The 14,391-nt window shown below is 40.1% G+C and overlaps 1 protein-coding gene across 6 annotated transcripts in view; it reads left to right on the plus strand.

The window, feature by feature from the left end:
- Nucleotides 1–14,391, plus strand: part of SETX (senataxin) — a 103,906-nt gene that overhangs the window by 72,411 nt on the left and 17,104 nt on the right. For 5 of the 6 annotated variants that reach the window (XM_023516126.1, XM_023516130.1, XM_023516127.1 and 2 more), the window contains 5 exons: nt 4,746–4,847; nt 5,043–5,158; nt 7,165–7,236; nt 9,119–9,268; nt 11,195–11,302. In XM_023516126.1, the coding sequence (XP_023371894.1) occupies nt 4,746–4,847; nt 5,043–5,158; nt 7,165–7,236; nt 9,119–9,268; nt 11,195–11,302 (548 nt within the window). The remainder of the gene's footprint in view (nt 1–4,745; nt 4,848–5,042; nt 5,159–7,164; nt 7,237–9,118; nt 9,269–11,194; nt 11,303–14,391) is intronic. The other variant, XM_023516129.1, reaches the window with a different exon arrangement.

Genomic DNA, 14,391 nt, shown 5'->3' on the forward strand with positions numbered 1-14,391 from the left:
AAACACTGGTTTCTAGCATATGTCCAGAAGTGAAAATGTGGTGTGAAAGGTTTTGTCTATTTTCAATTTTCTAGGTAGTGCCAAATCCTTCTTGAAAGTGGTTGTACCACTTTACACTCCTAAGAGCAGGCCCTGTGCAGTGTGCAGTGGTGCAGTTCGGTTTTTGTTTTGTTTTTTCTTCTTCCCTCTTCTGTCATATGTCGGTGCAGTTTTGCTTGTCTCTGGGCAGCATGAAGTTAAGCACCTTTTCAAGTGTGTTCACTCCACAGCAGGGCCAGGACTGGGAAGAGGCAAGGGAGTTGTCTAGGTTAGATTTTTAAATTAGAGTGCACTAATACCTTCTGAGTGGAGAGAGATTTTTCTTCTTCATTACTTTCATTTTCACTTCCTTATACTACTTCTGGTGGTTCAGGGTATCCTTTAAGGAAATGCCTCAAACATCTCCCTATTAAGTATGTTTCTGGGTTTTGTTTATGCCCTTTATCAGGTTGAAGAGTTCCTTTCTCATTAGAGTTCTTACCATAAATGGGTGTTGAATTTTATTGCGTTTTTTTTTTTTTTTGCTTTCATTGAAATAGTAATGACGTTTTCCTTTAAAGTTTTTTTAATCTGTTAATATTGTAAATTACAGAGTTTTTCTGATGTTAAAATATCTTGAAGTTGACCTTAGTCTAGGAATTAATCTTATGTTACTGTTGTTGTTGTTTTTTTTATTGTTTGGGATTCATTGAGGGTAAAAAGTGTATTACTATTTTTTAACACATTGCTAATTTTTTTTTTTTTTGAGACAGAGTCTCACTTTGTCACCCTCAGTGGAGTGTTGTGGCATCACAGCTCACAGCACCCTCACCTCCAGCTCTTGGGCTTAGGTGATTCTCTTGTCTCAGCCTCCCAAGTAGCTGGGACTACAGGCACCCACCACAATGCCCGACTGTTTTCTTGTTGCAGTTTGGCTGGGGCTGGGTTTGAACCCACCACCCTCGGTATATGGGGCCAGCACCCTACTCAGTGAGCCACAGGTACCACCTAATTGCTAATGTTTTATTAGTGTTCATGAATGAGGTCAGTCTGTAATTTTTCTTTATAGTATCTTTGTCTAGTTTTAGAATTGAATTTATACAAACTTTAAAAAATGAGTTGATAATTTTTTTTATTCTTTGGAATGTTTTGTATAAAATACATTATTCCTTAGAGGTTAATTTTATTTATTTATTTTTTTTGAGACAGTCTCACTATGTCACTGTTGTTAGAGTGCTATGGTGTCACAGCTCACAGCAACCTCAAGCTCTTTCTCAAGTGATTCTTTTGCCTCAGTCTCTTAAAAAGCTGGGACTACAGGCGCCCACCACGACACCCAGCTATTTTTTTGTTGTAGTTGTCATTGTTGTTTTAGCAGGCCCGGGCCAGGTTTGAGCCTGCTAGCCCCAGTGTATGTGGTTGGCACCCTAACTACTGAGCCATGGCACTGAAACTTGAAGGTTAATTTTTTATTAGTGTTGTTTTATTTTTGTGTTTTCTGTCTATTTTGACAGAATAGGTACATTTTTATCTACGATTTTAATGTCAGTAATTATAAGTCTATGCTCAAAACTAGAAAACTTTCTTTAAAGAAAAATTTCTAGTTCAACTAAGGTTTTTCTACATAGGCATAAAATTATTCACTATATGCTTATTTTTTAAAATCTCAAATGTAGGCGGCTCCCTTAGCTCAGTGGGTAGGGCTCACAGCACATACACCCAGGCTGGTGGGTTCAAACCCAGCCCGGACCCGATAAAACAATAGACAACTGCAACAAGAACGAAAGAAAAGAAAAATAGCCAGGCATTATGGTGGGCGCCTATGGTCCCAGCTACTTGGGAGGCTGAGGCAAGAGAAATACTTAAGCCCAAGAGTTTGAGGTTGCTGTGAGCTGTGACCTCCCCCCGCCCCTGCCCATGGCACTCTACCCAGGGCAACAGCTTGAGACTCTGTCTCAAAAATAAATAAGTAAGTAAAATCTCATATGTGTCTGTGGTTGGGGCCCCCTTTTTCACTTGCCATGGTTTATATGTTATTCCCTAAATCCATGTGCGACACAGGCCTGTGATTGGAAAGTATAAGGAAAGGATTTATTTTTAACACAGCTGAGCTGAGGCTAAGATAACTTATTTTTCATCTACCTCTTCCAGGCAACTTTACTTTCTGGTGGACATTAAAATCTAAACCCCTGTTACAGAAGATTCTGTATTTTTGCAGGAATGGTAGTTTTGTTGTCGACGTAGGCATTTGTCAGACCTACAGAATTAAAGTGTTTTTTTGTTTTTTTTTTTTTTTTGAGGCAGAGCCTCAAGCTGTCCCCCTAGGTAGAGTGCTGTGGTATCACAGCTCACAGCAACCTCCAACTCCTGGGTTCAAGCAAGAGTCTCCTGCCTCAGCCTCCCAAGTACATGGGACCACAGGCGCCCGCCACAATGCCCAGCTATTTTTTGGTTGCAGCATCATTGTTGTTCGGTGGGCCTGGGCTGGATTTGAACCCGCTACCTTAAGTGTATGTGGCTGACGCCTTAGCCATTTAAGCCATAGGCGCCAAGCCCAGAATTAAAGATTTTTAAATTTCTTTATTTTACTCAATGTAAATGATGCCCAGTGATGCTGGCTTCAAAGAGCCAAACATACACTCCGGCCCTTGGACACTGATCAACCCTCACCTTACACCCTGCTCCCTCAGGGATGCCACAGCAGCTCAGGGGCTTTTGGGTTCAGTTTTTAGCTCTCTCTCTCTCTCTCTTTGGCCTTAAGGAATTTTGTTATGTTCTTCTAAGCTCACTCTGTAATGTAAAAGATGTTTGTTATAATTTATGGAATATTTATTGGTATTTACAGTGACTGAGTTTCCAGGTAATCTCGTTTACCTTTCTGGTGGAAACACTGAGTTAAGCAGTTTTTGTTTATTTCATTTCTTTAGAGACAGGGTCTTGTTCTGTCACCGAGGCTGGAGTGTAGTAGTGTGATCATAGCTCACTGCATCCTGAACTCTTGTACTTAATCAGTCCTCCCACCTCAGCCTTCTGAGTAGCCAGCACTACAGGTATATGACACTATGCCTAGCTAATTTTTTAAAAAAATAAAGACTGGTCTGGCTCTATTGCTAGACTAGTCTTGAACTCCTGGCTTCAAGTGATCCTCTCACCTCAGTCTCTCAAGTTGCCGAGATTACAGGGCTGAGCCTCCGCATCTAACCACGGTAAGCAGTTTTCAAACCCTTGAGTAAATGATGACTAGAAGGTTGGCCTCAAATTTAGGAGAATGAGCTAAACTGGAATCAAAAATATTCTGTAGATAACTCTAAAAGTAAGCCATTCATTCAACATATTAATCTTATACTTACTTCGTGCCAGCCACTATTCTAGGTAGTAACCAGAACAAAATTATTTTGGGGGGACTTAACATTCAGTGAAAGGAAATAGTAAACAGATAACTTTATGACGTGTCAGTTTGGAATGCTGATGAACTCTGCAGGATTGCTATAATTTAGCCCAGTGATGTAGTGGGAAATTTTTAGATTAAGTAACAACATGAAACCTGGAATTAAAATGTGGGGGTTTTTTGTTTGGTGTTTTTTTGTTTGTTTTTTTGAGACAGAGTCTCAAGCTGTCGTTCTGGGTAGAGTGCTGTGGTGTCGCAACTCACAGCAACCTCATACTCCTGAGCTTAAGCCATTCTCTTGCCTCAGCCTCCCAAGTAGCTGGGACTACAGGCATCTGCCACAAGGCCTGGCTATTTTTTTGTCGCAGTTGTCGTTGTTTAGCAGCTCTGGGCTGGGTTCAAACCTGCTGGCCTCAGTGTATGTGGCCAGTGCCCTACCAATTGAGCTACGGGCACCGCCCTTAAAATGTGGTTATTAAATAGGACAAATGATGTTTATAGTTTATGGAATTACTATACTCAAGAATTTCTATCATCTGTGTCCCTTGGAGTCTGGAATGCCAATGTGATGTAAAGCATGGTTTCAAAGATTTTATATTGAATATTCTGCAAAAAAAGGATTTGATGGTCTTAAAGAAGATTCTGTTTTAGAAATTAAAACACGTATTAATATATAATATACAAAAGTCCTTGAAATATTTTGTGATTAAGAAAACTGCTTTATTTATTTAAACTCACCATTTCCGAAATCTGTTTTGCAAGGGAATATTCTATAGAGCATACTTTGAAAATGTTAATATAATAGAATCTACAATGGAATGTTTATGTGACCTTGCTAGCTTCTATTAGGTAAAAGTGATAAGTACTTGCCTTCCAGTGTTATGAAGATTATCCAAAATAATGTATAAGAAGTAACTAATGTGTAAGTCCTGGTGTCTGGTTGATTGACAGTTACTAATAGATTTTCTTAGAAATAGATACTATAGGCCGGGCTCAGTGGCTTACACCTATAATCCTAACACTTGAGAGGCTGAGGCAGGTGGATTATGTGAGCTCACAGATTCAGGACCAACCTGAGTAAGAGTGAGACCTTGTCTCTAAAAATATCAGGGTGTTGTGGCAGGTACCTGTAGTCCAAGCTATTTGGGAGGTAGAGGCAAGAGAATCACTTTTAAGCCCAAGAGTTAGAGATTGCTGTGAGCTGTGATGCCATGGCACTCTACCAAGGGTGATAAAATGAGACTCTTAAAAAAGAGAGAGAGAGAGAGATACTATGTATAGAGACAGGATATATTGGCAGTGGACCTTATTAACCTTTAAATGTGATTTTTATCAACAGGAAACTGTGGAGATATAAATTTAGTACGACTGGGTCCAGAAAAGTCTATTAATAATGAAGTTCTAAAATTTAGTTTGGACAGCCAAGTTAACCACAGAATGAGTAAGTACTGAATATGGTACATGCTCGTGTTTTCTCTGTTTCCTTTCATATGGTAGGAAATTACTTGGGCACTCAAGAAAATTTAGAGACTCCAGAAATAGTTTAGCTTTGTAAACTAGTTTCCCTTTGCTATTGTTTGGCATGTGTGTGTGAGTTTTTTTTTAATTAGCATATAATTTTTTTTATTCTTATTAGAAAAAGATTTACCTTCTCATGTTCAAGAGATGCATAGAAGAAAGGAGTTTCTAGATCATCAGCTAGATGAGCTTTCTCGGCAGCGAGCTTTATGCCGAGGTGGACGGGAAATACAGGTATCTAAACATTTCTTAATACTCTCTAAATAATAATACAGATAACTTGTAGGTATACAAACCAATTGATCAGTGTTTGATGTCCTTCTTTTTTTTTTTTTGAGACAGAGCCTCAAGCTGTCCCCCTAGGTAGAGTGCTGTGGCATCACAGCTCACAGCAACCTCCAACTCCTGGGCTCAAGCGAGTCTCCTGCCTCAGCCTCCCAAGTAGCTGGAACCACAGGCACCTGCCACAACGCTCGGCTATTTTTTGGTTGCAGCCGTTGTTGTTTTGGAGGGCCGGGCCCACCACCTTAGGGATTGGATTCGAACCCTCTACCTTAGGTGTATGTGACTGGTGCCTTAGCCACTTGAGCCACAGGCGCCGAGCCCGATGCTCTTCTTTTATTAGGGAATGGCATAATTCATGTATAAAACTTATGTTCTAAAGTGGTATATCTTTACATCAGGGGTTAGCGAACTTTTCTGTAAAGGGCAAGAGTAGTAAGTATTTTAGGTTTAGTGGGCCATGCTGTTGATTGAGTGTTGGCAACTACTCTGCTTTTGTAGCATGAAAGTAGCCATTCAATTAACACATCAACACATGGATGCGGCTGTGTTCCAATAAAACTTTATTTCAGAAAACAGTTGATGCATTGCATTTGGTTTATACGCTATACTGCTTTATGTTACTGAATTTACTAGGTATCTTTCAGTTATAAGTTAAAGAAACAGTTTTGATTAGCTTAGATAGAAAGGGATTTTACTGGCTCTAAAACCTAGGAATGTATTAGCTTCAGCATGCCTGGGTGCAGAGATGCAAATAACACCATTTCTCTGTTCCTTGATTGGTTTTTCTCTGTGTCAGCCATTTTCTTCAGGAGAAAATAAGCATCAGCATCTTTGAGCTCTACCATCTAAGTTTAGAAACCCCATAGGGCAGCGGTTCTCGACCTGTGGGTCACGACCCACAGGAACTGTATTAAAGGGCCGCAGCATTTGGAAGGTTGAGAACCACTGCCATAGGGAAAGAAGATCTCTAAGGTCTCTCTCCCAGCATCCATGCCTCAGTTCGAAGGAAGGACTTCGATTAGTCCTTGAGTGGACAGGCAGGTCTAATCCTTGTGGGGGAGGGGGGGGTTGTTTGTTTGTTTTATTTGTTTTTGAGACAGAGTCTCACTCTCTTGCCCTGGGTAGAATGCCATGGAGTCATGGGTCACAGCAACCTCAAACTCATGAGCTCAAGTGATTCTCTTGCCTCAGCCTCCCAAGTAGCTGGGAGTACTGGTGCCTGCCGTAACACCCTGTTCTTTTTAGAGATGAGGTGTTGCTCTTGCTCAGGCTGGTCTTGAACTTGTGAGCTCAAGCAATCTGCCTGCCTCAGCGTCCCCAACTGCTAGGATTACAAGTGTGAACCACCACACCCAGCCTTCTAAAAAACCCTGTTTTTAAGGGAATAAGTGCCATGAATTGCCAGACTTATATTATAGGCCCATCACTGTGGCCAGAGGAGTGATCAGGTGCCATTGACATCCCATTAGAACCACCTAGAAGTTAGTGAAGAAGTAATGTTACAAGGGTTAGAATAGTAGGCAGATAATAGCATATGTGCATTGCCTGTGACATAACTGAATCTTACAGAGCAATACAGAAAGTGTGTCAGGGACTTTACTTGTAAAGAGAAAACAAGCTGGGTTAATAAGTTTTTTGTGAGTAAAATACATGCCTACCATTTTAAAAGGTGGGGTAGTCCACTGGAAAGCATTTTATTTTATTTATTTTTTTTGGGGGGGGGAGTGACAGAGTCTCAATATGTCACCCTTGGTAGAGTGTCACAGCTCCAGGCAGGGCTTGAACCTGCCAGCCCCAGTGTATGTGGCCAGCCCACTGGCCACTGAGCTACAGGCACTGAGCCTGGAAAGCATTTTAAAAGGCTTGGTTTAACATCGCTGGGGTTAACTTTGAAAAAAATATAATGAACTAAAGTCCTGTTTTAGTTTTAATGATGGCATTCTAATTTTTTCCAGAGGCAAGAATTAGATGAAAAAATTGCCAAAGTTTCAAAAGAAAGGCAAGAACTTGCTTCTAAAATTAAGGAGGTAAGTAGTTCTCTTGTAGCATTTTCTTGATTTTTGTTTCCTTAATTCAATTATAAATGGTTCAGACAACCTATGGCCTTTTTCTGTTACACTTAAAAATTTTTGTTGTGAAAAATTGCAAACATCTATAGAGGTAGAGAAAATGCTATTATTACATTTATTTATGTTGCATTTTTTTCTTTAACCTTAGAATGAATTCTTGTCACTTTCTGAGATCTCTAAGAAAAAAGTAATTTAAATTATCTTTTTTCTGTTTTAGGTCAGGATAAATATTTAAAATTCCTCTTACAAGGTACTCTATTTCTGCTTCCCACCTATTGCAGAAACCAATTATAATATCAGATAAAGAGTGAAAATAGGTTTATGGGTGTTCTCTTTATTAAAGAGAACGAACATCACCTGTGTGAACTTGAGGATGAAGGTGTTAATTGTGGGCCTTCCCTTGCTCTAGGCTGGGTCAGGTAGAGAGGAAGTGGATAGGATTTGGCATAAGAAAGTATAGCACTTTTTTTGGTCTGTTTTTGCAGTTCTTGGCTTAGAGCATTAAAATCTTTATCATAAGAATAACATGTATAGCTTTTCTCCTGTGTTCTTGTAAAAATATTAGATAAGATTTAGACTAAGCGAAACTAGGTGAGCCAGATGTATGGCCTGATTATCATAATGCAGCCCTAATCAAACCAAGCAGGGACAGGGAGGGAGGGTAATTACAACTGGTTATGTTAAAGTATTTTTTGAGCTGAGATTTTCTCTCAGATGTATTAGCCTTCTCTGTGTGGCTAAATAAATACATTTAATTTATGAATACATATTTCCTTTAGCCTTTTGTTTTTACTTGAACTAGAAACTATGTGAAAGCTATTCATTAAAATTTTAAACTGAGCCCCAAATCTTCCCAAATTTAATGACAAAGTTCATGTTCACAGGTGTTGTGTTTTTACTGCTCCTTACACACCTTGTGTGGACCATTGGCTTAGTCATGGCTGGCATTTTTACTCCGTGGCTGAGGAGGGAGCTGTCTGGCAGTGCTTAGCCCTTTGAGTTGTGGGGGGCTACAGTGCTGCCCTCTGGAGCTGCATGGTTGAATGTGTAGCAGAGAGGAGTCACTGCTGCTTCTCAGTAGCACAAATAGACACACTGAGTCTCTGATAAGAGTGCCAGTTTATTAATTTGAGTATTAAGTGGTGTACGTTATGACGTGGCATTAACATTGACTAACAGAAAAATACATGTTTAGTTTTACTCAGATAATTGTTTCACAGCTCCATAGAATTATTTAATCTCTACTTATCTGCAACCTGACTGCAAATATCTGGCTAAAAGGATTGTAATCTCCTTTGACCAAATCAGGCCTTGAATAAATGTTATTTAATGTGCTTAAATCATGTTTTATGCTTAGACTCTGAAGTATATAATATTATTTTTTCCTGGTTAGTTTCTGATTATCTTGAATGTTTCTATTATTTTCTAGACTGCAGGTTTTCCCCCAACTTTTATGTTTTACTTTTTTTTTTTTTATAGAGACAGAGTCTCACTTTATCACCCTCAGTAGAGTGCCATGGCATCACACTGCTCACAGCAACCTCCAACTCCTGAGCTTAGGCGATTCTCTTGCCTCAGCCTCCCGAGTAGCGGGCGCCTGCCACAATGCCCGGCCATTTTTTTGTTGCAGTTTGGCGGGGGCTGGGTTTGAACTCAACACCCTCGGTATATGGGGCTGGCGCCCCACCCACTGAGCCACAGGCGCTGCCCTCTTCTAACTTTTACTAAATATTTTTCTGCCACATAGTAAGTCATGAGATTTTTATGGTAAAAATAGGCCTATCATTATCAAGGATTCATGTGCAACTGGATATTGATTAACCTTTATTTGTTCTCTCAGGTTCAAGGACGCCCACAGAAAACACAGAGTATCATCATCTTAGAATCTCATGTCATCTGCTGCACATTGAGCACAAGTGGTGGTTTACTGCTAGAGTCTGCTTTTCGCGGGCAAGGGGGTGTTCCCTTCAGTTGTGTCATTGTTGATGAGGTCAGTGAGCGCAGGGGGCCATGCAACTTTGACTAGTACCATGAAGAGTAAGTCTTAGATGAATTGTGATTAAATGGTTTCTTTGCATCTGATTTTTACTTGTGTGTTCTCTTGTGGTGAAATGTGCTGCTGATTGCCCACCATTGTTCAGATTGTTTCTCTAGTATTGGAATGATAGTCTTAAGGATAACTGACTATTGGCGACAGAATCTCTGCTCGTTGGTAGCTGCTTCTTGGGAGTATCTCTGGTTATTTTGTGAAGTTGTTTTTTTTTTTTTTTTTGCAGTTTTTGGCTGGGGCTGGGTTTGAACCCACCACCTCCGCCATATGGGGCCAGCTCCCTACTTCTTTGAGCCACAGGTGCCGTCCTTTTTTTTTTTTTTTTTTTTTGAGACAGTCTCACTTATGTCACCCTCCATAGAGTGCTATGGCATCACAGCTCACAGCAACCTCAAACTCCTGGGCTTAAGTAATTCTGTTGCCTCGGCCTCCCAAGTGGCTGGGACTGCAGGCGCCTACCACAACACCCAGCTATTTTCTTTTCTTTTTTTTTGAGACAGAGCCTCAAGCTATCCCCCTGGGTAGAGTGCCGTGGCATCACAGCTCACAGCAACCTCCAACTCCTGGGCTCAAGCAAGTCTCCTGCCTTAGCCTCCCAAGTAGCTGGGACCACAGGTGCCCACCACAACACCTGGCTGTTTTTTGGCTACAGCCGTCATTGTCATTTTGGTGGGCCCAGGCTGGATTCGAACCCATCACCTTAGGTGTATGTGGCTGGTGCCTTAGCCACTTGAGCCACAGGTGCCGAGCCCAGCTGTTTTCTTGTTACAATTATTGTTGTTTTAGCTGGCCCGGGCTGGGTTCAAATCATCAGCCTCATGTACATGGCTGTCACCGTAACCACTGTGCTACGGGTGCCAAGCCCTTTGTGAAGGAGTTTTAATATGACTTTGGACAGCCTTGAGCCACAGTGTTTTCAACTAACATCCTTTTTTCCTGGTTCATTCTTTGAGTGCACTTTTATTGAGTACCTACTATTTGCCTGAATATAGAAGTCAGAAGATAAAAGAGATGGAGCAGATAACAGAATTAATCCTGGAGACCCAAGAGTTCACCAAAATGAAAGAACCAAAAAAGTAAAGATGATTAGATAATCAAAGATGTCATTGAATTGAAAAGAAGCTCAAGTCTTGGACTAAAGAGGCCTACTGGGAAACAAAGATTGGGGAAAACACATAGGCACACCTAATGAGATTTTTGAACTTCAAAGATAATGGGGTTTTTTTGTTTGTTTGTTTGTTTTTGTTTTTTTTGACATAGTCTCACTATGTTGCCCTTGGTAGAGTACCATGGAGTCACAGCTCACAGCAACCTCAGACTCTTGGCCTTAAGTAATTCTCTTGCCTCAGCCTCCCGAGTAGCTGGGACTATAGGCGCGAGTCACAACACCTGGCTATTTTTTGTTGTTGCAGTTGTCATTGTTTAGCAGGCCCAGGCCAGGCTTGAACCCACCAGCCTCGGTGTTTGTGGCTGGCGCCCTACTCACTGAGCTACAGGTGCCTAACCAAAGATAATGTTTTTTAAAAAGAACATTGAAGGAAAAGAGAATTTTCTCAGGTTTATGCCCAACAGGAACAAAGAACACAAACCTCGACCTTACATGACCTTGTGGCTGGTTCCCAAGTGGTGGTGGCTTCAAATAATGTTTGGTTTAAAAAAAAAAAAAAAGAAATTGTGTGTGAGGAATTTGGTTTCTGTTTTTTGCTTTTTTCAATTAAAGAAAATACTCATTTTTGGTATTTGGGACAGAAGGAGAATGTAATACCTTTATGAATGGCTAGAACTTTAATTAGGTAAAATATATGTGGATAAATTAATGGCAGAGATAATTAAGACTGTTTCTCCCTTCTGTGCCTTCCTACCAAGGCTGGGCAATCTTGTGAAGTTGAGACTCTGACTCCGCTAATCCATCGCTGCAACAAGCTGATCCTAGTAGGAGACCCTAAACAGCTCCCCCCCACAGTCATTTCGATGGTAAGGTTTTATCTTCAGGCTGCTTAAAGAACCTGAAAAACAAGGAAAAGGATTCCAGCCTCTTGATTTATGTTTTAAATATGTGCACATTTGAGGAAAACACTATAAGGAGAAACTGGTTTTGGAGTACATTTCCAATTTTAGAATTAAGTATTCTATAGTCCAAGAAAATATCTGTGTTCCTTTTATCATCTGAAGTGAAGGTGACAGAAAAAAAGGATTAATTGTGACTCTGCCTGTGGGAAGATAAGCACCTCTAGATTGTGGTTCACTCTGTTTTTTGTTAGTCTCACTCAAGATGTCTCCCAGAAATGCACACGAATCAGGATTTAGTAGATGTTTGGAATAATCTGAATAGACCTAGACTATGATTTTGAAATTTAATAAATTTATATTTTTTACTAATAACATAGATTATACATAAACAATCCCAGAGATGGATCACTTTCAAGGTATTTCTGTTGAAGTATGAAATGCATGCATGTTGTTTTTTTGGTTGGTTGTTTGTTTTCTTTTGCTTGTCAGCTTTTGTTAGTGTTTGTGTATTTATTTATTCATTCATTCATTGATTCATTTATTTTTGTTTGTTTAGCAGGCCCGGGCCAGGTTCAAACCCACCAGCCCCAGTGTATGTGGCCGGCGCCCTAACCATTGAACTCTGGGATCCCAGCCATGCATGTGGTTTTTATTATTAACTTGTAAATTATTTTAAATGATAGTGCAATTTGTATGATATCTGGGCACAGGTGCCTGACTATTCTAGGGTATAGCCCAGAAGCACATCCATCCCTCAGTGAAAACCTGAACCTGTTTCTATTAGGAAGAACTACAGGTGATTTTGTTCTTAAAGAATAATGATGAGGCTTGACACCTGTAGCTCTGTAGCTCAAGCGGCTAGGGCACCAGCCACATACACCAGAGTTGGCGGATTAAAGCCCAGCCTGGGCCAAACAAAAATGATAACTACAGCCAAAAAGTAGCCAGGCATTGTGGCCAGCTCCTATAGTCCCAGCTCTCGGGAGGCTGAAGCAAGAGTCACTTAAGCCCAAGAGTTAGAGGTTGCTGTGAGCTATGACAACAGCACTCTACAGAGGGTGACATAGTGAGACTCTGTCTCAAAAAAAAAAAGAATAATGAGCAAATTCTGTACTTTACTTCTTCAAATAATGCTGTATTTCAAAAATCTGATTATAACTTCTTGAAGGACCTCAGCAGGTAATAAAAAGGGATTGTTAATGGGACTCAACTTTACTGATAAAAACAGCAAATGAGAAAAATCCACTTATTTATACAAATAAAACAGACTTATTGAGGAAAATTTAGAAAATAATTACAAAGGTCATTTCCACAACATGCCTTTCTGACTCCCTATTTCTAGTGATAATTATTGTGAACAGTTATATGAATATTTTAATAAGATTTTACTGGGCATTTGTTTGTGCATTTACTGATGTTTTTCAATATGTATTTATTGAGTGCCAACATAATTCAGGCACTGTTTCAGGTCTTGGGGTTATGACAGTGAAGAAAATAGACAAAATCGCTGTCCTCGTGGAACTTACATTCTAGGGGATAGCAGACAGTAAGTAAGTTATTAAAATATAGTAGATAAGGTTTGTATATATGTATATATGGCTTTGGTTTTGTTTAAAGGTGACAGAACCATTCTGTGCAGAATTGGATTTTTTTCAGATCAGGGACATCTTCCATGTCAGAATATATGTCTACATTTTGTCTGGAAGTAGATTTTTTATCTTGTATAAATCTTTTTCTTTTTCTCCAAACAGAAGATTCAAAATTAGGTTTTGGTCTTATTGAAATAGATAACTTTTGGGTATATGGGTGAAATTGCCAAATGTTTATTAATAACTATTTAAGGTACACAAACCTATTTAAAATCACATTTTGTTAATTAAGAAGTAATGCCTTTTTTTCACTCTCATAATTTGTGAAACAGGCATATTCAGACTTTGTAGTTAAGTTTGTGAATTCATCCTAGAAAAAGTGCTACATACATCATTGCTGAATATCACTACAGTTATATTTTCAAAGCATTCTCCTTGGGAAGTTATGTACCAATGCCAGCACCTAGTCCATCCTTCAAAGCAATTTTGGAACTCTTTCTGGAATGATTATCAGAGCTATTGTTGTATGGGACACAACAGCAAAACCACACGACAATAGTGAACACCACTTAGCAAGACGCCACCACAAGTCAACATAAACACAGCCATGAGATATTGGTAAACCAAGGTTATGAAACCTTATTGAGTTGTTTTTACAGTGCTGCCAACATAAGCACACAGTGGCAAGTTCATGAACTTAATTATCAGACTTCATACAGTGACAGCTCTGATGGCCATTCCAGAAAAAGAATTCCAATATTGGGTGGCACCTATGGCTCAGTGGGTAAGGCGCCGGCCCCATATATCAAGGGTGGCAGGTTCAAACCCAGCACTGGCCAAACTGCAACAAAAAAAAGCTGGGCATTGTGATGGGCACCTATGGTCCCAGCTACTCAGGAGGCTGAGGCAAGAGAATTGGCTAAGCCCAGGTTGGAGGTTGCTGTGAGCTGTGATGCCACTGTATTCTACTGAGGGCGACAAAGTGAGACTCTGTCTCCAATGTTGCTTTGAGGGATGGACTAGGCACTGGTGTCAGTGGATAGATTCACCTTCAGAGTGACCATAGTGATAGTCAGCAATGAAGGTATGTTGCATTTTTTCTAAGGTGAGTTTGTTATTTTTTTTCTTTATTTTTCTGAGACAGAGTCTCACTATGTTGCCCTGGGTAGAGCGCTGTGGCATCACAGCTCACAGCAATCTCAAACTCAGAATTTCAATCTCTCAAAAAATAGCCCGGCTATTTTTTTGTTGTTGTTGTAGTTGTCATTGTTTTAGCTGGCCCAGGCTGGGTTTGAACCTGCCAACCCTGGTGTGTGTATGTGTGTGTGTGTATTGCGTGATCTTAATTGTCCTTGTACATTTTTTTTTTTTTTGAGACAAGAGTCTCACTGTGTTGCCCTCAGTAGAGTGCTGTGGCGTCACAGCTCACAGCAACCTCAAACTCTTGGACTTAAGTGATTCTCT

Source organism: Otolemur garnettii, unplaced genomic scaffold (assembly GCF_000181295.1).
Source record: "Otolemur garnettii isolate 467f Iridium unplaced genomic scaffold, OtoGar3 scaffold00087, whole genome shotgun sequence".
Classification (NCBI taxonomy): Eukaryota; Metazoa; Chordata; class Mammalia; order Primates; family Galagidae; genus Otolemur; species Otolemur garnettii.